Source organism: Echinococcus granulosus, assembly GCF_000524195.1.
Source record: "Echinococcus granulosus chromosome Unknown EG_S00025, whole genome shotgun sequence".
NCBI lineage: Eukaryota > Metazoa > Platyhelminthes > Cestoda > Cyclophyllidea > Taeniidae > Echinococcus > Echinococcus granulosus.
Window position 1 is genome coordinate 681,457 of NW_020170405.1, and position 23,290 is coordinate 704,746.

General features: G+C 41.8%; 4 protein-coding genes across 4 annotated transcripts in view; 1 reads left to right on the top strand and 3 right to left on the bottom strand. All coding sequences in view use genetic code 11, as the record gives it.

The window, feature by feature from the left end:
* Positions 1–2,192, bottom strand: part of EGR_04210 (NF-kappa-B inhibitor-like protein 2) — a gene marked incomplete at both ends in the record, with an annotated part of 14,555 nt that extends 12,363 nt beyond the window's left edge. The window contains one exon of the mRNA XM_024493459.1: positions 1,905–2,192. Within this exon, the coding sequence (XP_024352160.1) occupies positions 1,905–2,192 (288 nt within the window). The remainder of the gene's footprint in view (positions 1–1,904) is intronic.
* A 4,867-nt stretch (positions 2,193–7,059) lies between these two features.
* On the top strand, positions 7,060–9,325 carry EGR_04211 (LIM domain-containing protein unc-97; the record flags this gene model as incomplete). The annotated part of the gene is made up of 7 exons (XM_024493460.1): positions 7,060–7,169; positions 7,202–7,306; positions 7,344–7,389; positions 7,423–7,610; positions 7,686–7,934; positions 8,299–8,571; positions 9,217–9,325. The coding sequence occupies 7 exons, from the start codon at positions 7,060–7,062 to the stop codon at positions 9,323–9,325; spliced, it is 1,080 nt and encodes a 359-aa protein (XP_024352161.1).
* Positions 9,326–12,183: 2,858 nt separating this feature from the next.
* On the bottom strand, positions 12,184–15,575 carry EGR_04212 (Anaphase-promoting complex subunit; the record flags this gene model as incomplete). Its single annotated transcript, XM_024493461.1, has 3 exons — positions 12,184–12,472; positions 14,827–15,041; positions 15,513–15,575. 3 exons carry the CDS (start codon positions 15,573–15,575, stop codon positions 12,184–12,186), a joined length of 567 nt encoding a protein of 188 aa, XP_024352162.1.
* Positions 15,576–15,955: 380 nt separating this feature from the next.
* On the bottom strand, positions 15,956–21,651 carry EGR_04213 (Bromodomain-containing protein 8; the record flags this gene model as incomplete). Its single annotated transcript, XM_024493462.1, has 5 exons — positions 15,956–16,144; positions 19,760–20,187; positions 20,676–20,985; positions 21,047–21,405; positions 21,621–21,651. 5 exons carry the CDS (start codon positions 21,649–21,651, stop codon positions 15,956–15,958), a joined length of 1,317 nt encoding a protein of 438 aa, XP_024352163.1.
* Between the last annotated feature and the right edge of the window lie 1,639 nt (positions 21,652–23,290).

The following is a 23,290-nucleotide window of genomic DNA, read 5'->3' on the forward strand; positions in this document are numbered from 1 at the left end:
GTCTGGGCTATTGGCATGGCCCGAAAGGCCAGCCCACCCAGTGAGGTACAAGGGGGCTAATTCGAAGTACAAAAGTGGCGCCTCACCAGAACCGAGGAATAAACCACTATCGTATTACACATGCGTCTCTTTTTCAACCAATGAATACTAATTCATAAGGTCCCCTTGGAGGGCGTATGGGACAATTCCAACGTTTTTGTCCTGAATTTGAGTCTCTCTAGGCTTGCATGTTTTTTTTCTACTAGAAAAATCAGTCAACTAACTAATAGCCGCAAACTATTGTAATAACTACCTGGTCTAGTCGAGCTCATCCAGGAGCTTCGTTTAATGCAGGAACATTTTCTCCTACCGCAGTGAGGGTTCGTGTTTCTAAGTTAATGGTCCAGGCAACCGAAATCACCGTGTACTCTCCAGAGCACCAAATCTTCCCTGAAGTTATAGTTGAATAAGGTTAAAAAAGAAAACATTACAAACGTATGGAATAGGTGGGAGGCTACAAACAGCTTGGAGGGCACGCGGCAGGGCTAAGGTACAGCCTAAGGCTACTGAAGCGCCCCCGTGGTTCAAAAAGTAGCAAAGCACTACAAGTCAATCAATGTTAGAGTAAAATGTCACTTAAATTAAGTGGAATTGCAAAACAGGGGGGCTTCTATCATTCCTACCAAGTTTTCATGATCGAAAATATCTGGTTGCCAAAACCCTATGAAGGTACGCTGCTATTACACCTTCCACGACACCTAGTCCACGCATTTTTACTATTTTGCTAAAGCAAAACTTCGGCCTGGGACATTTCCCTTAGTACCGACAACGCTCATTTGAACCGAATCTCCAGTAGAATGGGCGCCGCGTCTAACTTCATTGTTACTATAAAAAAGTCTGGACACCGTTTTCGTTTCAAGAATTTATTCAAACTATTTGCTTCTAAAGAAATTTAAAAAAAAACGCTCAAGATATTCAAGTAAAGCCCAGCTTTACATTCCTGGCATTAAAACTACGTGAAGAAGATGAAGAAGAAGAAGATGAGGAAGAATAAGAAGGTTAATAAATGCATTCAGTAAACAATTCGATATTGCAGCACGTAGTACGAAGAACGAAGTTTATTTGGCGTCAATGTCGATGCAGACTGCGTCGAGGGAATGACGATGGAGTAGCGATGCGGTTCACTTCCTCCGCCGAGATCTCCGATCGTCGGAGCTGTCTCTCTATGGAAAAACTTGATGCAGAGTCGAGAACTTTTAGTTCCTCCAGCATACCCGACTCAACCAACCAGGCTTGGAATTGAGTCTCAATGCATTTCGCGAAGTATACATTCTCGTCTTCGGTTAAATCGGCGTGCTAAAGGCAACCCACATAAATAAGTGGACCTTCAGATTCACTTCTCACGACAAAATGCCCAAATATATATTCAGAGGCAGTTCACATGAACCCCAATATTAAGATAACTTTGAGCTGCCGAAACTATTACTAACAATCAATTCTACGATAGAAGAGGGAATAAAACACTGAAATAACTGCATAAGTCATGTAAATGAGTAGAATTTGACTCTTTGGTTATTATGATGGGCAACAATTGCGCTTAACAACACAAATTCACAGACTGATCAGATAGTCATCCGTTACCGTAAAATATCATTAGTAGTCATTAAAATTATAAGTTGTTTCGGAATTCGCATTTGCAAGCAGGCGTACATTTGAATTCATAAGTAAACTGAAGAATCGCACAAATTAGGTTAAAAGTGCTTTTTAAAGTGCAAGTCTTCAATTTGACGCTGTTTAGTGAGAATGTAAACGGCCGTTAGAACCGAATCAGTACATAACATGCCATCAGTAGTACTCACGACTTTTCAAAACCCAGGCATTATGTACCACTTAGAAAGCTCTTCGCGCATCCATGAAATAATTACTTGGATGGTTTTTTGCCAAGTTTCATACGCGGCACGGCGCTTGTTCACCGCTTCGGCATAAACCGGAGGAAGCGGGACAAGGAGAGTTGCTCTTTTAGCAAGTGAGTCGAATTCCTCCTCTGACGTGTCAAGATCACCGTTAGGACTCTCCCCATCGCGACCACAGTCCACAATCACACCGCGGCAGACATCGTAGGCTTTCTGCTTCAAGCACATGCCGACCGCGGAGGGTGCGACGCCGCCACTGTCCGTGTACTGAACCACTGCTCCGATCTCCTCATTTGTCATCAGAGGTGCGAGAGGAATGTTGAAGGGGAAGAAGTTGTCCGGCGGCAACAGGCCCCAAATGCCGTTGGATTGGTACTGGTTGAGCCCTGACCGCCAGAAATCGTTGCCTAGATATATGAGGTGTGGGTAACCGTTACACAAAGGAGCGAGTTGTATTTTAATTCTAGAAAAGCAGGGACCAATAAATGCCAACGACTAGTTACATACGAAACAAAAGTTTAGTGTAGCGAGTTTTATTGCGGAATCTGTTGAGTTCACCTAGTAAGTTGGTTTTATTACAACGAGATCTAGGCTCTTGACCTAATCTCGATTTCTATTTTATTCACCTTTGAATTACTCTTCTCATTTTGATTATTTGAACTCAAGTATACCAGCTGGTACATTCCTGGAAGATTTAAAGCGTTCTCGCACACCATTTATTGCTGCTAAGAGTAAAAAGAATAAACTGAGGTAGAAAGTGGAGGGATACAAACGGCACAACACGTAATTGAAATGGTTTGCGTTCCGATTATCCCCCCATATATTACCTTGCGCTTGCCATTACCTGTTTTTAAGCGATCACTTAAATCACATCACTGTGTGTTATTGACAGCCCAGCAGTGTTGACGAGGTCAAGCAAAGTTGGATTCACTTCCTTTGAAAATCTCCTAACAACTTATAAGACGCAAAGTTGTCACATTAGTTTCTATTCGCCTTTTTATCCATTGCTAAGGTTCGGTTAAAAGCAAAATAGTGGAGTCTCTCGTCCTTTGATTTAGAGAATTCAAGCATATAATGATGTCCACGAATGGTCTATCTACTTGAGTCTAGAAGTTGTTCCACTACTCCTCCAGCAGTCCTAGCCCTCTTCGAGTGGCTTCTGGGAGCTCACAATGAGTGTCCTTTCTCCTCTTGCAATCATCAGGGAGTAGTAGGAGTTGCTACTGCTTCGAGTCTATAAAACTCCTTCAGATTCGCATACGACATTTCGGGTTGTAATTTCTGGTATCACGAGTACCTTACAATTAATCAACTGTTAGCAATGAATAAATTAACTTGTGCTCATGCAATTCAAGCGAAGCATTCCAAGTAGTTTCTGACGTTATTTGAAGGGTGTTATGACCCTTATTTTTATAGTTCAACACGGCAGCACGTGCCTCTTTCAATTTGCTCGATATAATCTTAACTTTTCAGTAGATTAATTCCGAAAAAAAAACTAAAGAACACTATATAATAGAAGCAATAATGATGTAATTGCAATATAGCGGGATGAATAGCACTGGAAGGAAGCCAAATTCTACCCAGATCTTGTGTTTCGTCAACCCGTACTCGCATCTATTTGGCCAAAAGAGCCATTGTCTTTGACTAAGGAGCCTACCAAAGAGGAGGGGTTTGCCCCAGAGATTGACACTAGGATTCAGGGCAGCCTTGTCAAGATGGTGTCGAAGCTCGGGGTAAGTAGTGTGGAAAGGCGCGAAAACGATGTCCTCGTTGCCTAGAGGGTTGTGGGCATGCGGAACACCTGAGAGGGGTGATGGAGGACAGGAATGGGGGTCGCTGGTCCCAGCAACGGCGGTGGATGTGGTAATGGGCGGTGGCTGGAGGAGGAGAGGACGCGTGGCACAGAGGAGGTGGAGGATGCAACGCCGTGAGGCCCATACCACCACTCGACGAGCGGCCGCAATGATCAGACAATCCTCACAGTCTGTTAACGTCAAGGTGCTTTCGATCGGCCCGAGAACGATTGTCGAATTACGACACCGATCCAGAGCCACGCATCTACAATATGGGGTGGAACAAAGTCGATTGGTTTCATCTCAAAAAAAAATTGAAATTTATCTAGCCCTAAAAGTCGACTCAGAGCCTAGTAAAATCAGGCATTCACAGCAAGGTGTACGGCTTTGTAAATTTGGTGATATAGGCGGAGAAGAATGGCTCTACCTACTAGGAGAATATTACTTGCAGGTAAAAGTCAATCTGTACTCGATCCAAAACTTCAATAAATTGCAATATCCCCATGTGTAGTCAGGTTGAAATAGAGAGGGTAAGAATTATAAGAAAAAAGTTAGAAAGCAACACACCAAGGGCAACGGGTAGATTGGAGTGAAATCACAAGAAATAAATGTGGCAAAAGGTGTTTCTTTAAACTTTAATACGACTGACATAGTAACCACTACTTTTGCAAATTTACCTAAGTGGGGCAAGCAGATAGATGGAGCTTGAGCTGGCACGATGCAGCCTAACCGTTGAGTATTTAAGGAAACGTGATGCCTGGATTGACGAAAGAAAGTGGTTTGACATTTGATGCAAATGCTTAAAAAGTTTATTTGATAAAATACTCACGCGAGCGATGAACTGTTTGTGAAGCATCTCCGCTGCAACAATCTTATTCCTGTAAGAGGAATAAGGAAATGTTTGGGGATTAAGTAGGAGGATGCGTGCGAAATGGCGGATATTATAACAAATTAAAATCTCTATTTAAGTCTACGTATAGCCAAATTTTAATTGACACCCAACGAAAATATGCTGGTCTTTGATAATATGACTACTGAAATGGCCTTCAACTGCAGGAATGAAGTTAATTGTGGTAAACTTACCCTCGAAAGCCAGTCGAAGGTGGCAACTGTTGGACATTGGTAGCAATTTTCTGCCGTCTTTTCGAAGATTTTGCCGGCGAAGAGGCAGCGGTGCTACTCACCTTTCCCCACTGGATACGGGTGCCATTAAGGATGCAGGACTCCACGGAGAAGGGGCATTGGCAAAGGTTAGCGCGCATCCAGGAGTGCAGACAGCGCATGCTGAAGGTCTTCGTCAACTAATTTGAGCACAAGAAATTGACTACCCATTGGAGTTTGATTACGGTGATTAGAAATACTTACGACTTAAGTAAAGTTTTACATTGCCAACAAAAGTAGGATCTCAAGTGTCCTGAATAACTTTATATCAAACAGCTACGATTACACCAAAAGTAGTGATGAAGGATCAATGCATCAGCACTATTACAAACGTTGAGCGAAAGTTAATAATGCACCGGGAATCGATGAGGATGCAAGAATAAAATGTATTTATTGTTTCACTAATGGAAAACTCGAGCACAAGTTCAAGGTATAATGGTGCATAAAGGTACCACGACAAAATAAATGCAACTGAAATAAAGTGCCATAAATAGTAAAAGAAACTTTAGCAAACTAGTCGAGCACCCGATGGAAAAAAAGGCATTGGCGTCAATCTAGTCAGAAATAATCCGATAAACAAACTAACAATAGGTAAATTAAATGTAAACATCACAAATGGGGCTAACCTTATCGTATCCAACGTGTGAAATGCACAACGGATCAAAAAGGATGTCTCGAAGGGATTTTACGGAACTAAACAAATATATATTCATTACAGGGATGGTAACCTCATTCGATCGACAGTTCCTTCAAAAAGGAAAGAGAGAGCATCCAAAGCACAGGAATGGATGCATTTATCGCCGTTCCTGATAGGTGTGGTAACACTTCCTACAGGTTCTGTACGTGGAAATGGATCAATTTAGTCAAAACACATATCAAAGTTCAATGAAATAGAAAATAAATGAAAAACGATTCTGATACTGAAAAATGAGAGTGCAAAGAAGCTGCAAATGAAGTCAAATTTGAAAGACCATTGCTGGCATTATTAATGATAAAAAAGCGTGCAAAAAATAGAGCCCACACTAAAGATCAAAAAATGGTTAATTTATCCGGCCTATTTTTGCCAATACAATATTAATTTTTAACTATTGCAATACACAAGCATACCCGGGTCCGATAAGAGTTCCAGGATTTCCAACAAATGATCCGTGATGAACTGTAACTGATATTGCTCAGATGTATTCTATGATAAGTCTTACTCTATAAAGTTAAATACTTTAAATCCTCTAATAGCAGACCGAGTGGTTAAGACATCGAAACTCCTTGAAGGTGATCCCGGCCACCTAAAGATACGGTTTTTTTGCAAATCAAATACCTACTCTCCGCTAACCGAGGCTGCTGACGATCGCAAAGACAATTTATTGATTTGATTCGCATAAAGAAATATTGCAAATGTGTAGAGATCTATGGATTGCTGAAGTCTGGTACTTTCTGAAGACAATAAGCGAGGAAACTCAAACCTCTTTCAGTTAAGTCGTTTACTTTTGCAAGCGACGATTCCACCTCCATCAAGTATTCCATTTTAGAGCAAGACATAACTAAACACGTTTCAAAATAGCTACGGAATATAACTTAAACTAAACTTACGTCCATGCCGCTTCTTCAGTAAAATTCAACTTGTTACAGGCAACATGTTTCCAAATTGCGTACCTATGACATGGACATTAGGTATCTTGTATACCTCAAATGTGTGTATCCACTGTTATTCCTACTTTTTGCATAGCCTATTAGCTTTTTGATATTCTGAAACGGGTTTGGGCACATTATAGGTAGCATACGTTGACAGTAAGCCGTGGATTGGGTTGCATTGGAAAGACACCGAAAGAAAATACCTCGGATCGTGGCCATAATGAAATGGGTTTTTTAAACCGGTACTCCATACTAGACGGGAGGTACGAGGCTCAGTGGGGTCAGAGAAGCGGAGACGGGAAATGAGGTACAACGATCACTAGAGGCATTGGCAACAGATTGTGTATATGGCCTTCATCAATAACCAATCACGAATACAATCGGGACCTGTGTGGGTTATAAAATAAAAATGTATTAACAATGATATAACAAGGTAATTTTTCCAGAAAACTTCTCATTTCTGATTATGTAGAACTATCAGCGGCGCGCAAGCCTTAGGAGATCGAAGTTTCAGCCTAATTGACCTATATTGCTGCTACTGGACAGCCCGAGCCAGTAAAAACAAGCCCAGGTGTGCAGTTTAGATGGGTCCTCCCGCCGACTCGCAGGTTATTTCTACCGAATTTCAGGGAGATGTTTCGGGAGTCGATAGTGGAGGATACGATAATTATCCACCAGCTGATGAGTTTTCTAAGTTTGATGCATTTTCTTCTATGAAATCCATAGGCTTGATGTTGGAGATGATTTCTGTCTCCATTGTCATGAAGGATTCAAGGTAAATGAAAAGGTGGTTCAGGCTCGAAACGAAAAATACCACATAGACTGTTTTGTGTACGTTTTTTCTCGTTGAAGTAACTTCTGAATTTAGCTGTGCGCAGTGTTTTCAGCCTTTTCCAGACGGTGTGTATTACGATGTAAATCGCCCGTACTTTTGTGACTCAAACTAGTTTGATGGTAGAAAGTACTGTGAACATGATTTTCATGTTCTTTTTGCGCCTTGCTGTGGAAAGTGTGGCTATTTTATCGTTGGTCGTGTAATAAAAGCAATGAACAGCAGTTGGCATCCCGAGTGTTTCCGTTGCCAGATTTGCGACAAGTGCCTTGCTGATGATGGTTTTGTTAAACATTCTGGCAGGTGTGTCATTATATTTTCTGTGCTCTCTACTCATGCATTCACCCTTCCACATTTTTTTTTGATTTTTACTGTCAGAGCCCTGTGCCATGAATGTAATGCTCGAGAAAAGGCGAACAGCTCTGATCGGATTCTCTGCTTCAAATGCCACTCCTATGTTGATGAAACCCAACAACTTAAGTACCAGTCAGAAGTATATCATGCTTATCACTTCACTTGTTCATCATGCGGCTCCGAGCTCAGTTCTGATGCTCGGGAAAAGGATGGTGACCTCTATTGCCTTCGATGTTTCGATAAAATGGGGATTCCGATTTGTGGTGCTTGTCGGTAGGAATTTACTTACCACTTCGGAGTTCAGAATGCTCGATTGGCCTTTCTTGTTCCATCGTTTCTATTGATTTCCTAATCTCCACAGTGCTTAATTTGAATCATGCCATCTATTTATTAGAGCTTGCTTATTATATCAGCATATATTAATTAAATTTTTGGTGAGATGATGTCGTTCTGTTCTTTTTTTTGTTTTTTTTTTCTGGCTCTCTAGTTTATTTTTAAAATCATTTAAGTTTAACTTTGTAGTTTGCCTGAGGTATCTAACTAATTGGTTTAATGAACTGTAGAGGGAGTTCTGCCAAAAGCTGTTTTAGATTTGGACCTATTTGTTTTCATCCACCGCCTTTCTCCCATTTCACAGTCGGCCTATTGAGGAGCGTGTGGTTCATGCACTAGGGAAGACCTGGCACGTGGAGCACTTTGTCTGTGCACGCTGTGAGAAGCCATTTTTGGGTTCACGACATTACGAGAAAAAGGGATTGGCCTACTGTGAACTCCACTACCAGCAGTTATTTGGCATGCTCTGCTACTCGTGCAATCAGGTCATCCCCGGAGAGACCGTGTTTGCACTGAACAAGGCTTGGTGTGTTGATCACTTCGGGTGCGTTGCCTGTGATCGACGTATCAGTCCGAAGTAGGTCTTCCTGTCTGTGCTGCTTAATTTGGTCGTCACTATGGCCTGCCCGATTTTTTGTGACCCTGTGACATCTACAGACAATGTGCATGTTCACATTAAGTTCGGCCACCGTTCAAGGGTGGAGTACACTAATTGCGCCACGTTGTCCACAAAAATTTCGTGTTTACTTATCCTTTTTAATTACTTCTCATTCATCCTACCATGCTCACTATTGCCTAACTTCGGCTATCATTGGGCGCTTTAATAAGAGGACGTGCGTAAGTAATACAAGGAGAATAGCAAGTGTTTTTTATCATTATTCATATGCGGCTACATTGTCTTAGTGTGTGAGCGTTGATTAATTCTTGCGATTCCGGTCAACAAGACCGTGTTTAGTAATGCTTGCTCTAGCAATACTAGACGGGAATGTCAAAAATACAGAAGGATTATGGTAGGTACTTTGCAGCCTCCTATACCAAATAGGATACTGAAGGATGGGACGCAAAGTGAGCGAAGGCTGGAATTTTCAAATTGCGGTTCCCATCCTCTTCAAGCAACAGTCTCAGTCTGCCACTTTGCTGTGGGAAAGTTCTGTAGCTCAAAGGCTGTTAGGGACTGGTTGTTGCAAAATTTACTGACTGGTGAATCTCATCCTTTTTAAAGGACAAAGTTCTACGAATTTGACCTTCGCCCCGTGTGCAAATCTTGCTACGAGATGTTTCCGATCGAGCTACGGAAGCGAATTGCCAAAATGCACAAACTGGAGGATTGAGGCACCACCACGTCTCCCTCCTTCCCCCCAATCTGCCCTTGTCGAATTTGTTCTTTGTTTTTTTTGTCCTCGCTTTTGGCGCTCCCTCCACAATTAGCAGGAGTTTCCGATGTCTTCAGTCCAACTGACACCTGCTTGTGAAACTTGGGTACGTAAATTAAAATTCCTACCTAGATCTTTTTCTGCTTCATCCTGCGACTTGTTCACTTTGGAATTGGTAAATATTTAGTAAATAACTATCTTTCTTGCTCGTTGCTATATTATCTTCTTCCCTTTTGCAGTTCTGTGTAATAAATTCCAATAGAAGAATTTACTAACTTGGAATTTTCTTCTCAATCTCATTGCTTTGTTCTCGTCAGCTCTGGTGCCTCGTAGCCGAATTCGACCGGTTGTCTTGATGATTGGATAGGTCTTAAACTTCACAGTTGTTAAAAATTCCGGCCCGTGCAGATCCAGTCCATTTTAGTCATCCCTAACAAGTGTTGTGATTTGAAGGTACTAAGTGAAATGGGCGAGCATAAAGATATTTCTCAAAGCCAGGTATATTGACGCCACATAAGCGTTCACTGTACGGATTGGTAGTCTTTTTGAGTGTAGGCCAGCACATGCATTGGGGGATGACCTTATAACGCAATATTATGTCTTAATCAAATCTTGGGAATGGGGTTATTGATGCCAAGCCACTATTCGGTGGGTCTCTGGGGCATCTATACTTCAGCTCTCTGTGGGTGGAAGTGGTTGTAAACTTGCATTGTGGAGCATTGGTTTAATGGTGTTTTCCGTAATGTTCGCTGCATTGCACCACTACTCGACTGTTACATGGAAATGGAAGCCTCCTTCGCTTAAAGTGTCTTATGTACTCATGAAAGCCACGTCGATCGCGAATCACGGCAATATTCTATGTCAGAAATCAGCTTGGTCATTAGGATAGGTACAATTGTTTCGCATCGAGTAATGTTTCGGTGTGATCGAGAGGACAATGTGCGCATAGTCTTTTTCCACCCTAGAGATTAATTACTAGTGTATGTGCTAACGCGAATCTGTAGGCGCACCTTTGGACAAGCGATTGTGGTTGCCAGGCTAATTCACAGCGGGCTCCGCGGTGCAACCGACCCATTAGCTGCGTGCACGTGTACCTTCGGACGGGTGGTGGCCAGCCATTTGCGCGTGGGTGTGCGCTTGCGCCCTAAGGCACACTGCACTTGGTTTTGTTTGACGTTAATTCCACCTGGTTCCCATCACCTCGACCATAACACATCAACTTCCGGGCTCCTACAGGGAATGACTTTTCGCTAGCCCCATCTCCATGTTTTTTTTTTAACATTTGCAATACGGAACACATGGGTTTCTAGGTTGCCATAGCGTAGCAGTTCGTACTAGAAGTAAGGACGGAAATATTTAAGAAGACCACGGATTACTACTGGTAGAACTTCACGCTGTTATCGTGCCATGAATACTACTGGGCGGTGTTGTTCGAAGATTAACGTATTGAATTTATATGTACCCGTATCAAAGTCCAGTTTTAAAGCGATGCTTGGGCAAACATCACCTTTTTTTCCACATAAGGCCATCAAAAATTCGTCGGGGATGCCCTAGTGGCCAGCGCAGTATGCATTCACACGTAGTTGGCTGCCTGGACCAATCAACCAGACGCATACTGTTGGCCTGACACAGGCCTAAGGGCTGGTTGCGGTCATGATAAGCTCCCCCTTCCCCTTCTCCTTACTTCATTTGACCACCAGCATAAAATCAAGCGCAACAGCTGTCGCGCCAGACAATCTCGGGCTGAACTGGAAATCAAACCTATTCACTATTCAGTCAGTCGTGACCTCGGAGTCGGGGAGGAAACCGGCCTTCCTGTTTGTTATAATGTGGATTATTGTAAAATCCACTATTTGCTTATTCAGAGGGTCCACTGCCTTAGAGCGAGATTGCAGTATTCAGAAACTCAAAATATGGCAACTACTCGGTTATGCGATAAATTCAATTGTCTGAGACCAAGTAGATCGCCTCCATCTATTGTTACTCTTGACTTCTTGATTGAGAGTCAAGAAGAAGTACTGCATGACCAATTTTATGGATCATTTAGATCGAAATGTTATGAAATGGATCGCTAAGCTTTACACCTGGGACCTCTACATTCGCATACGATAAATACCTGAATTCTAGATCGACTTCAGGGCAGGTGTCGTGATTGCCGATACCGACGTAATGCTTAGGCAGATGAGGTACGGTCGGTGCCCATGCAACGAGCGGCAAGGAAGCAAGCAGCGCCTGAATTTCGTTTCCTAATTGAGTCTGCGTGTAAGTCGGCAATCTCAGTTACGCGGATTTGCAGTAACTGACTGATCTTGGGGCTTCGAGAGGCTATCACTGCAACCGGAGTGCACCTCTGCTTGATCTGTGTCAGTCAGGATAGACCGAGCGTAAATACGTCTTTCTAGAAGGCTCGAAAATCAGCCATCAACTGAACCCATTGAACACCTGGCAGTAAGGTTTTTTTATGGGGTTGCAGGTGTCCCTAGTGGAAAGAGCCCAAAATGTATCAACACCTCATTTCCCAGGGCGAATAGAAAGCCATGTCTTTCATTACAACCTCATGGCCTTAAATAAATTGAATTAAGAGGCATTTTTCCTCACTTTCCATTCTCAAAGAGGAAACGAGAACCAACTGCAAGGAAAGTTGCTAATAGGCTAGCAATCAGAAGATGGTTTCGTTAATTTAAATCACTAAATCCTAGGTATACTACCTCTCCTCAAAGCAAAATAGGCATACGAAGGAACAAGACAAGACTCTTTAATGGCGGAGAGGCGAGTACAGTGTACGCAGAGAGACCAGTGTGATAGAAACGTAAAGATCAGCGGATGGTGGTATAACGACGCGCCTCAAGAGTAGTGAAGAGAGCCTGGTTAAGGGCAGCGTCAAGGCCGGATCGGACGAGGGGTGCAAAGAGACGAATGGCACGAAGGTGAGTGTCACGACCGTTTTGGTGATTGGCAAGGATGCGCAGCTGCAGGGTGAACAAGCTCACTGGCGCCCCGTTCGGCCATCGCAGCGGCAGCACCGACCAACCGGAAGGCTCGTGCAACTCCACTTCCGTCAACTCCACCAGGTCACCCACGTGGTTGCCCACTCGGATTGCGATTCTTAATCCCGAAAAAGTTGTTTGTTTTTGCATAATTTGAAGTTAGATGTTTTCTCGGCCATTAGGTGTTCAGTTACGACATCCAAAAGGAAAATGTGACCTAACTGTACTCATTTTATTTCTAAATGGCACTGTGGGAACACTTTTGGTCTACATGCTAGTGGCATGGGGCTCTGCCGATACTATTACACTAGGATCTTCACATTTATGCACTTTTATAAATAAGGCTTTAAAACACCAACAAGGACAGATTAAGCGCTAAAGTGCTTTTTTTACAATTCTTAGATGGAAGTCATTGGTATGCATTCTCATCATCGTTAACACAGATTGTTCAATTAGACAGTAGCAACTAAGAGGTAAGCAATGAAATCAGTAGGCGATGAATTCTCATACCTTTCTAACGGCTTTCGAATCCAGTGAAGGGATAAAACGTAGGAAATGAAGTTGCTTGGTAGTCATAGCAGACCCTATTTAATCAGATTCTTCAGAACTCGTGAGAATATTATACTACTGACTTCAGTCAGTGATCTTAATAGAGGAAACTAGGTAAATTGGGTTGTTCTCAAAGAAACCGCGTCCCACCATGGTATACTTCTACCAACATTTTCCAGTCTTACAACTAACTGAAGTAATTCTCATGAAATGTTGTTGAAAAACACCAACAAAACATTTTAATACATTAATAGCCTGAAGGGACCTACTACAAAGGTGATAGGGTTACTAATACAGTCAACGGAATTGCTAATTGAGCTGCACGCATCACCACATTCACATTTTGTCCATCTGAAGGCAATTGTCCTTGCATGGTACCAGGATAATGAACAAAAGGGCGAAAATGAAATTCTCTACAAAAAGACGTAAATTGCAAAATGGAATGATGCTGCAGGTTAATAAGAGTCTACCGTCCTAAAACAAGCATTAAAAGCGCTGTGTTGCATAAGAGCAATACACAACGCATTCTCAATGCAGTTTAGATAGAAAAATGAAGAGAAAATTGCATTCAACTACTAAAGGATACCTCATATAAGCAATTGCCGGAGTGCATTACAGTAAAAGTCCATAAAACAAATTTAGCACATTTTGATGGATAACTGATCGTACCAGCTGACTAACTTAGTGAGAGCTTCCACAAAATTAGGGATCAGAAAAGCATACTGGAAGTAATTTTCAACGGCCTGACGCTCACAGAGGGGTTTTTGACGGCAGTGTTCCCACACGGCAATAATCATACTACTAAGTCTCCGACTTCACTTACCTCTATGCGCATGGAGAATCTATTCACGTTTAAAGACCAAAAACCAATAAAAGCATTTTTAGAAATGAGTTCTTAATGGTAAGTCGCAGAGGAAGTCAAATTATTTCAACAAAAAGACAGCAGTAATAGAAGTAGAGCCCGCATTTATGAATATAGTCAGAGGATAAACGTCTTTGGAACTGCATCCAACGAAATAAGTGATACACCGCCATTGTAAATTTGGTAATTCTGTTTAGATTTTGATGGGTGATTTATCCATTCTGAATATTCACTTGATAACCGGACCTGATAGATACTGATATACTAGGTAGTTGGATTCGAAAATAAATAACCAGTGCGGAATGGCCACATTTAATAGAATAAATTCTCACTCTAATCATAAATAAAACAGAGCAATTTTTTGAGCAGTTCCAATTAATGTAATGGGAAAAAAAACAAATTTCGCATTCACTGATGCGGCTAAATGGCGACTTCTTGCAGCTACACCAAATAAACAAGACAAAAAATGTATTGTAAATGTTTGTGTGAATCTCGACTTTAAAGATTCATCAAACTAAAAATTGGTTGACTAACCTGAGATAAGGGTTAATACGTCAGTAAGAGAAGCCGTACTCAGTTAACTACACCAAATTTTACACTGTCGGATAGTACACGCTGATAACTAAAACAACATACTTGGATTTCTAAGCTGGAATGGTGGTTATTTGTGTGAAAGATGAAAAATTGTCAAAAAAAGAGATTTAGATTCGAAACACTTTGCGTTCCAATAAAAAAACACTCATGAGGTCACCATTGAACAACGCATTAACAATGACAACTAAAAGAGGACCATCATAAACATGAATTGAGACGTCCTCTAATATGAAGTGCACCTATCAGTTTGTTAAAACATGTCGAACCAAATCATAACGCAAATAGATTGGCTGAGCTTGAAACGGCAAAATGTATGCAGGGCGCTTTTGACTTGAGGATATTTCACAACAGAAGTGAGTCACGGCGCTTGATTTGCTTCTGAAACCTTGATAGCAAACGCGCAAAGATTTTCCTCGTTTTCAGCTTGCGAAATAGTTGAAGGCATGTTAAGCTACACTATAACCTACCGGCTGGGCGTATAGCTCTCATCCACCTTGTAGTCATTATAGAGACAAATCTCAGAGATGATAGTCTTTTGAGGAAACTGCACAGTGACGGTGTGCGGCTGCGGTCCGTCGGACTGCCAGTAGGTGTCCAACGACTCGTTCAGCAATTCATTAATTCCATGGTTACTTTTGCATGACGACAGACACCACACGGCCCGGTCACTTACGTCACATACCTTAAACGTGGTAAAGGAACGAGGAATATAAGACACTTTGAGGCGTCCATAGCAGTAAAACAACCGCCTCTTGGGTAATATGAGCACAAGAGGATTATGATAGTGCGTATAAACTAGAAAACTCCACCGTTAGAACAGCTTTCCTTAGCATTCAAGCATACAGTTGGGTCTAGACATTCCCCAGAGATTTATCCCCAACACTTAAGTTGAATGTCAGGGAGTTTTTAAATATGAAATGCATAAACTCCTTGAAACAAAACCACCATAAAACAGGTTTTTACCTTACCAATACGTGAGGAAAGCAATTCAACTCTAAGTGATCAACATGATTTAATGTTGACCTGGAGGTGGGTAGTTATTTAGCAAAAGTGTCATCACTAAGACCGATACTAGAGTATGTAGCCTACGTAAAATCTGTATGCAATTAATCGTAGAGCAAGCTGTAGCTAGACTCATTGAGGCAAAATTTACCTTTCCTTCACGCTCCTTTTCAGTAATGTCAGCCGATGTCACCGTTTCCAATGTTGTAGCCATCTGGAAACCAATAGGAGTATTCCGATGTTATACACAACTTTCACCCTCCACCGTTGCATGTTAACAAGAGAACGCGAAATGGCCTTCAATATGTATTTATTTTTCGCATAAAGCGTTACGCAAAACAGAGACCCTCGTGAAACACTAAAAAGAAAAATAAGAACAGGATTTATTCTCACAAGTAAAAATTGAGAAGCGGTTAACACTAAGTCTACCTTACGCGCAGACTGAAAATGAATACTAAAAAGAATATGGATATACTGCAAAGGTGATCACCTCCTGACTATTAAGTGTTTATTGCAATAACTGCAAATAAACGTGTTTGTACGGTTAGTGGTGAGAGTTTTACTTACTGTAAAGGAAAAAGACCCTTTTCAAAACTATTGCTGGAAAGCAGGTGGGGTGGAAGATGGGCTAGCACGGTTAGGTGTGGTTATAGGAGAGGGGAGTGGAGCCACGGCGGTGCGGCGTCGGAGTATCGGGGAGACGCCGCTCGGTGCCGTTGGACTGCCCGGCAACGGCGGCAAACCCGGGATGACATCGGCCCACAGAGCCCACAGCGGACGCAACTGAATTAAGGGAATATAGAATACCTTCAATTAGTACTTCATCATGAATGTGGTGTAAGAGAACAAATTCGTTTTAGCTAGCTGCAACTCCGCGGTTCCTCCGACCCGCATCCGACTCACTGCCTGCACAGGTGGTCTCCCAGTCTTTCTGAGTACATATAATAACGAAGGTATTTCCAAACTTATACATTCTTTGACGTAATCGGAGATGAATTGAAACATAACTGTGATAAATACATGCTGACTATGTATCTCACGGATTCCTGTACGTACGCAGACGAGAAGTAACTTTTCTTTAAGCCTAAAGCTTTCATAAATATTTCACCATTTTCAAATAATTTTTTTCAACACGAATTTCGACAAAGGCCTAAAGTCTTGGTGAAACGAGCGAGATCGGGAAGCATACATATCAAGTAAACAACAACTATCACAAAAATACTCTAACATTATTAAAAAGAAATTGCACATTTCTTCCCAATTAAAGACGTTAGCTTTGGGAGCCGGGACAAATCTAGTGACAAATTAATTTTTTGTTCTAAAAGTAAACTTATTCCCACACATTCAAGCGAAATTTCAAGGAATTACTCTTAAAAACACAACAAATCTAGCAGTCATAGAACTTTCAGCATTGGATGTTGCCAGACGCCCAAATCCCACGTTGCAAAAGAAAAAAATATTGAAAAGAGGAAAACACTGCTACATTCAACTGACACCTTTTTAGTACCATGAAATAGGAAGTTTGAGCATTACTCACATCATGCGTCTTCAACTCCAATGGCATATACACCTTAATGATGCAAAAGAGCGCAATTTTCGGTCATTTGAAAGTAGTCTATCATTAAATGTGGACTATATGGTGCTGCGCAGTTTTTCGCATTCCCAAATAAAAATACATTCTAGGTTTCAAGTCTGACAATTAATTTTAAAGCTGCGGCAAAATTCTAAAAGAGAACCAGGAAGAGCCCTAAATTAACTTGCAGCACAACGGACAGCTTGTGCAAACGAGTACTGGTCCAACACTTATGGACTCCTTTTAGTCAATTGAGATACGACGTTTAATAAAATACGGAAATGCTCGAATTTGTGTAATTTTGAATAGCGGATTGAAAAATGTATGAAATTTGAATCAAATTTTTGATCGCATCCGACAACGGTCGCCACTTGGCAATGTGATGGAGAACCACTGTAGCATGTTAAGTCCTTGCTTTCCCGAACCGGGCAGCTGAAGAAGGGGTTCGGGTGCAATAATAAGTCATGGTAAACCGATAGTAGTCGAGCATCCCCAACACATTCCAGCTAAGTTCAAATGTCTCATTCGCATTCCATAAAAATAAGTGCTTGTAGATAGCGTACCAAAACTGCTGCAAATTAACCACACTGAACGCTTGAGCATGAGTGTAGTGGATGTACTACTGGAGGAAACTACCATGGCTGAGGTCCATAAATTACACACATTGAAATTGCTTAGGTTGAGAATAGAAAAGTTAAAACCTCTGCTGACTCACATTGCACCAAAAAACCTCATAGTGAATGCATATGCTCAAAGAGGCATTAAACGGCTAACAAGTAGCAATGCAGCCTAAATGCACCTAAAAATGGTAGATATTCCACCCGAAGATGTTTGGAGAATCGATAACTCTACACAAACGAAAGCAATTGCCCGTGTCGTCCAATTTCATCTCAACTTGTTACCAGTTCTTTGTTGCGGTCTGTGAACATGAAATTGAGAAGATATCCGCAATTGAAGTGTCATTATTGGATCTTTTTGGATCCTACCAGTTTCCATAGTTTATTCCCACTTATTTCAATGGATAAAAATACATTTTACATGTCGAAAAAAAAGATAAAATTGTCAAGCGATGCCTACTCACCTTCCACTTCGATAAAGAAAGGATTAAATCTACCGCGAGGGCAACAAAAATGGAGTTTAAAAGTCTCAACTGGCTCCATAACCTCGGGCAGCAGTGTACAGGGCTGCACCAGAAAAAGACTCGAATTTCCGCTTTAAGTTATGAATTGGATAAATATGACACGCTGTACTCACCAGGCTACCAATTAACCCATTTACTTTTTCTTCTTAAAAAGAAATAAAAAAATATCGAAGTAGATCTATCGGGGGAACTAAAGCAGGGGAAAGTAGTACCACTGAGGTCAAAGGTCGATTTGTCAAAATAACTACTATGAAAGGTAGTCTAAGCAGACCTATGGGAAAAGATGACGGGGTACAATTGGAATAAATAGGATCAAAGGTAGGATGCCAGTAGACCTAGTCATCCACCTCCAGACTTGATGAATGAGATGGATCTTCTCTGTGGCCCGATCCTTGCACGCCACAAATTGTTTTCTGTGAGAAACATGCACAAAATATTTGTTTTTGTCGATTATGCATAAGCTTCGAAACGACTGGTTTATAAATTTAGCGGAAATTTCTGTTATAGTTGAAGGAACAATGGTGAGAGCCAGCCAATGGAATGCAAAAGTAACGCAAAAATGAAACATGTTTTAAAATGCGTCTGATTGAAACAATCTCAGGTAGATATTAGCTCCTTTTTGAATATCAAACCAAAAACCGAAATATCACTGCAACCGTAAAAAAGTATGACTTGATGGTAGACATGAACATTCAAACATTTGGGAGAACTCTGGATATGTGCAACTTTTGAATGAAAATACTTAGAGCAATCTAAAAGTGCTCTTGAGGTGGCCCGATTTCTTAAGTCATCTCCAAATGCCTGTAGAGAAATGAGTGAATTTCTCCAGGCAGTTATGATCCTCTCATCCAAGTGAAAAACTATTTGCATTAGTTAATAACATGTGAGTAAGTGCCTCGTTATGTTGTCATGATCTGCTCCTGCTCAGTTAGAGATGTCACTGATGAACGCTATAACCGGACAGTGCAGAGAATATAAAGTAGTTTCATTAAAACTCGCACCAAAATGGGGAAGCAAATACCGGAAAAATAGTTTTAGCTCTAATTGGAGGGGCATCTCGTAGAAGTTTCACTTCAATTTGTATCAGACAATCTTAAATCTGTTCTACAAGAGACCTAGCAGTTGTTAGAAAGTTCTAATAGAGATTATTTAAGCTCTTAAACATGTCCCTATGAATTACATACAAGAGATCAATTAATGCTAGGAGATTAGCTCGCCCACATGCAATCACAGGTTGACAAGATTCAACGGTTTTTAGAAGAATGACTAAAACATACTATGGAAAAACAGGATGTTTTAAAAAAAGGAAATTTTAACACATTTGTGAGAGAAGTGGAAATAAAGTCAACAGTCACCGCGCAAGTAGCAAACCCAAAAGATAGAACTCGATTAACCCACCAGTGTTTACAATCCATTGGGAGATGCACTCTAGGAAACTCAGGCTCAAAGGATGTGTAAATAAACAATCTGCAAAGCTATAAAGCAGAACGAAGTTTGCTGTTTTAATCTGCTGTGATTCAACCTCCACGCTTCGCTTACATCACGTTTAATGCTAGATCCCTAGCCCCTTATCCGATTGTAAACCAGCTTCCAGGCTGCCATGCCTTATTAGGTCTTCAGGAATGACTCGACTACTATGATTAACATGCAGTAAAAAGGGGGCGGAAAAGAAGCACATACGCACCTCAGCCAGCACATCAGAGCACATCTCTCCGGCTATGCGGTGGACGCTGTGCTCGCGATTGTTGTACATGCGCGCGTTGGCGAACATTAAGAGAAGGTCCCGCAGCAGCTGTTTGGCTATGCATGCAACCACCTGCTGGGCTGCGGGGGTACTCTCTGCCGTGGTAGTACTACCGCCGCCGCCCGACGAGGATCCTACTGCCGCAGCGACAGTGAGGGGCGCCAGACTCGCCTCGACACGTCGGCGCAGCATGGTCAGGTCCACTGGAGCGTATATCATGCTTGAGTAGCCCGGGGCGATCTCGTCCGTGACAGGGTGCAAAAAGATGTGGGCGTGGCGATGAGAGCACACCGTCGTCAGTGCCGACAACAGACCTCGTCGCCAACGGCGACGCGGTGCCAATTGGGACCCCAAAGATGGAGAGGGCACTAGTAGTGATAAAATGAGACACCAAGACCCCCAGCATTTGCGCCACTAAGAACATGACCACCAGCACTGACACCTAGCATGGAGGACGTGACAAAAATTGAAGTACAAAACAAATGCGAGGTTTAAGGTGGTCAGGAATTACGACTACCAGTTCTTACATAAGTTGTCATAACCACTAAATTAGAGTCCGCAAAATCTCAGTTGCAAAAGTAACCAATAGCCAGCTTATTAATGTAAAAGTGGAATATTGGGTTAAAAAAACAAACGCGTCAGAAAACACAAAAATGGCTAAAAAAATAGAGAGAGCAGACCAAAAATACCTCATTCCTACCCACACCCATACGGGTTTAGCTACAACATTAGCTCGAACAATATCTACTTCAAAGGACGACCAGGATTAAAAAGATCACCTGTTGGACATAAATAAGAGAATATAGCGGCATTAATGGTCACAAAGGATCAAGGGGGTGCAAGAAGAGGAGTCTACCAGGAGATACGTCAGCGCTCTGACGAACGCGATTCCTCGACCTGACTGGAGCACGCAAGGGAGTGTGATGTTCCGTCTTGATGGATAACGAACGTTTCGGCGGGGGTCGGAAGCTAATAGGACTGTGGAAGTCTTCTGAGTCCTCAGCCACACTGAAAGGCGTTGAAGGCAAATTCGGCGATAGGGAGGATCGCTTTGTGACAACGGTAGCCGGTGTAACTACTGTCAACGGCTTTTTTAGCACAATATTGGATGCCCGACGAGTATTCGACGATATAGTCTCAACCATCGAAGACTGTGGGATTTCTGTCTAGAATGGAGGAAATTGTTTGCATCTTCTGATTGAGAATAAAAGCAAAAAGTGAACTCACTGTCAATGCTATGTGAGGAGAGGGCGGGGACGACAGATCTTCCACCCTTTCCTTTTCATCGACCTCCATCTTAATGTCGTCAAGTTCATCAGTAAATGACCCGTCGGATTTGGGGTCGAAGAAATTTCGTAACTTTTCTTCTGAGCTGACCGGAATCCAGAGTCCACTGTCTGCGTCTAAGACTGCTTGATGTAAACCGCCTTCGGCCAGATCGTCGTAATGGAGATTTCGACGTGTCTCTCTGTCCTCCTCCGGATTTGGTAGTAGAGGCTCAAGATGCAGAGATTCCCCAATTACATCTGGCAGACCGAAAGCTCGCAGACGTTTGCGATAAATAAGGAGACTTTCTGGGGTGATTTCTGAAAACCGATTTGCGAGAAGTTTCCGATTATCTCTCCGTCTGGCTCTAAGGCGGTAAAATAATCAATCAGGAAAGAGGTACGAAATACCATTACGACTGATCTAGGTTATGTGAATTATAATGCAATCACAACTTATAAGCACTAAGAAGCAAATTCGACGTTGTAGTTACAACTATAATCGCAAATATTTAAAACAACGGCTTGCCACTCACTTGATTTTGAGCATAAGTTGTTCACGTGCATGTTTAATTTGCTCCTGACGACGCTGCCCGTAATTTAACAAAGCTATTTGTAGGAGGTCGTTTTCTTTAAGGTAATCTGACTGCCTAGCTTCTCAAAATGTAAAACCACTCAAATGCTCACCCCTCAGCTTGACGCGCAGAAGCTATTAAGTATTTGTATTGGATAGAACAATTCTAGAACTGTCAAATAAAGTTACAACGAAGTACCTTTTCTGAAAAGTCTTGGCCTTTATCATCCCTTAGAAAGGTGTGAGCGATGACTGAAAGTGCACTACTGACGAGCTTCCAGTCTTTCCCATGGACCTTAACACTTTTGAGCAAATAAAAGTTTGCACCATCGCTCCAATTCATGGTTTTGTCGAAAAACGTCCTGTTTGACAGTACCACATCTACGAAGGATAATTTGTAATTGAGAGTGAACACAGACAATATCCGGTATGCAAATTGCTGCAACCAAGTCAATGAAAACTAATAATAATGCATAGAAGTTGCCCGGTATAGAAACTTAACGAAACATAGCGAGCACCTCTAGTATAGCGAAAAATGACGAGTTACCCAAATCAACAAAGATTCGCGTGCTCTGAAGATTGTAATAAATAAGCTTAATTACAAGCGTCCGCTGGCGCACACAAGACCGTCCGACTTGACCTAATCAAGGCTCCGAGCTTACCATTTGCTTCATTCGGTATAATTAATAGGCCATTAAAACTGTTTGTACAATTTACACATTTTCAGCGAAAACAAGGTTACCTTATGAACAAAAATTTTTTTTATTCCAAAGACAAATTATACACTTTGTAAGATCAGTAATGAAGCCGCATCCTTTGCAGGTTAAAGTTCATTCGGCTTTTATTAACCCCACTAGTCATAATCTCCACTAATCGCTTAACCATTTTTTGCAAGGCATTATGGACATCATTCATCAAACAACCAGAATATGATTAATTTGCTTAATTTCCCTAATTCCGAATGAACCGATGGGATATTATCGGATTTCAATTAATTATGACTAAGGCCGTGATTGAAATATGCTAATTTCTAAATACTGAAGCCTGGGTGGCTATTGGCATAGTCAATTTCTTAGTTCCTTTGGCACCGTTGTGGGTCGCTTCTGTCTGAGGGGACACTTGCAGCTGACATCCTGATTCTCGTCTTCACTAGACGGCTGGAAGGTATTTCGACTCAAACGTACACTATATGCTCATCGCTTCGCATAGTAACACTTGCTTCAAGGCACTGTTAACTGGGAAGACTATTGTGCTCACGCACTGTGGTAGTAGTCGATTCATTCAAAACAGTTTCTATTTTGTTCAATTAAGGTTCACTGGAACATAAAACAGGGTGTAATACGTTGGTTGTTTGTTTAACGGTCGGTTTTGGTAGGGGACCACATTGTCTTAACCATTGTATCTCGCCAGGTGGGCTGGCCATCCGGTTATACTAGTAGCCCCAGTACCTTTTGTATGTCAAATATATGTATTCTGCCCTAATACTGTGTCTCCTTTCGTCCTCAAGGAAGTTAAGGTGTGCTACATCGACGGCAGGGGAGAGCTAACAGATATCATAAGGGGCATCTAACCTGATTTCCACCTCTGGAAGGTAAGCCCTAGCAGGGCTGCGGATTGAAGAATTGGTGATGA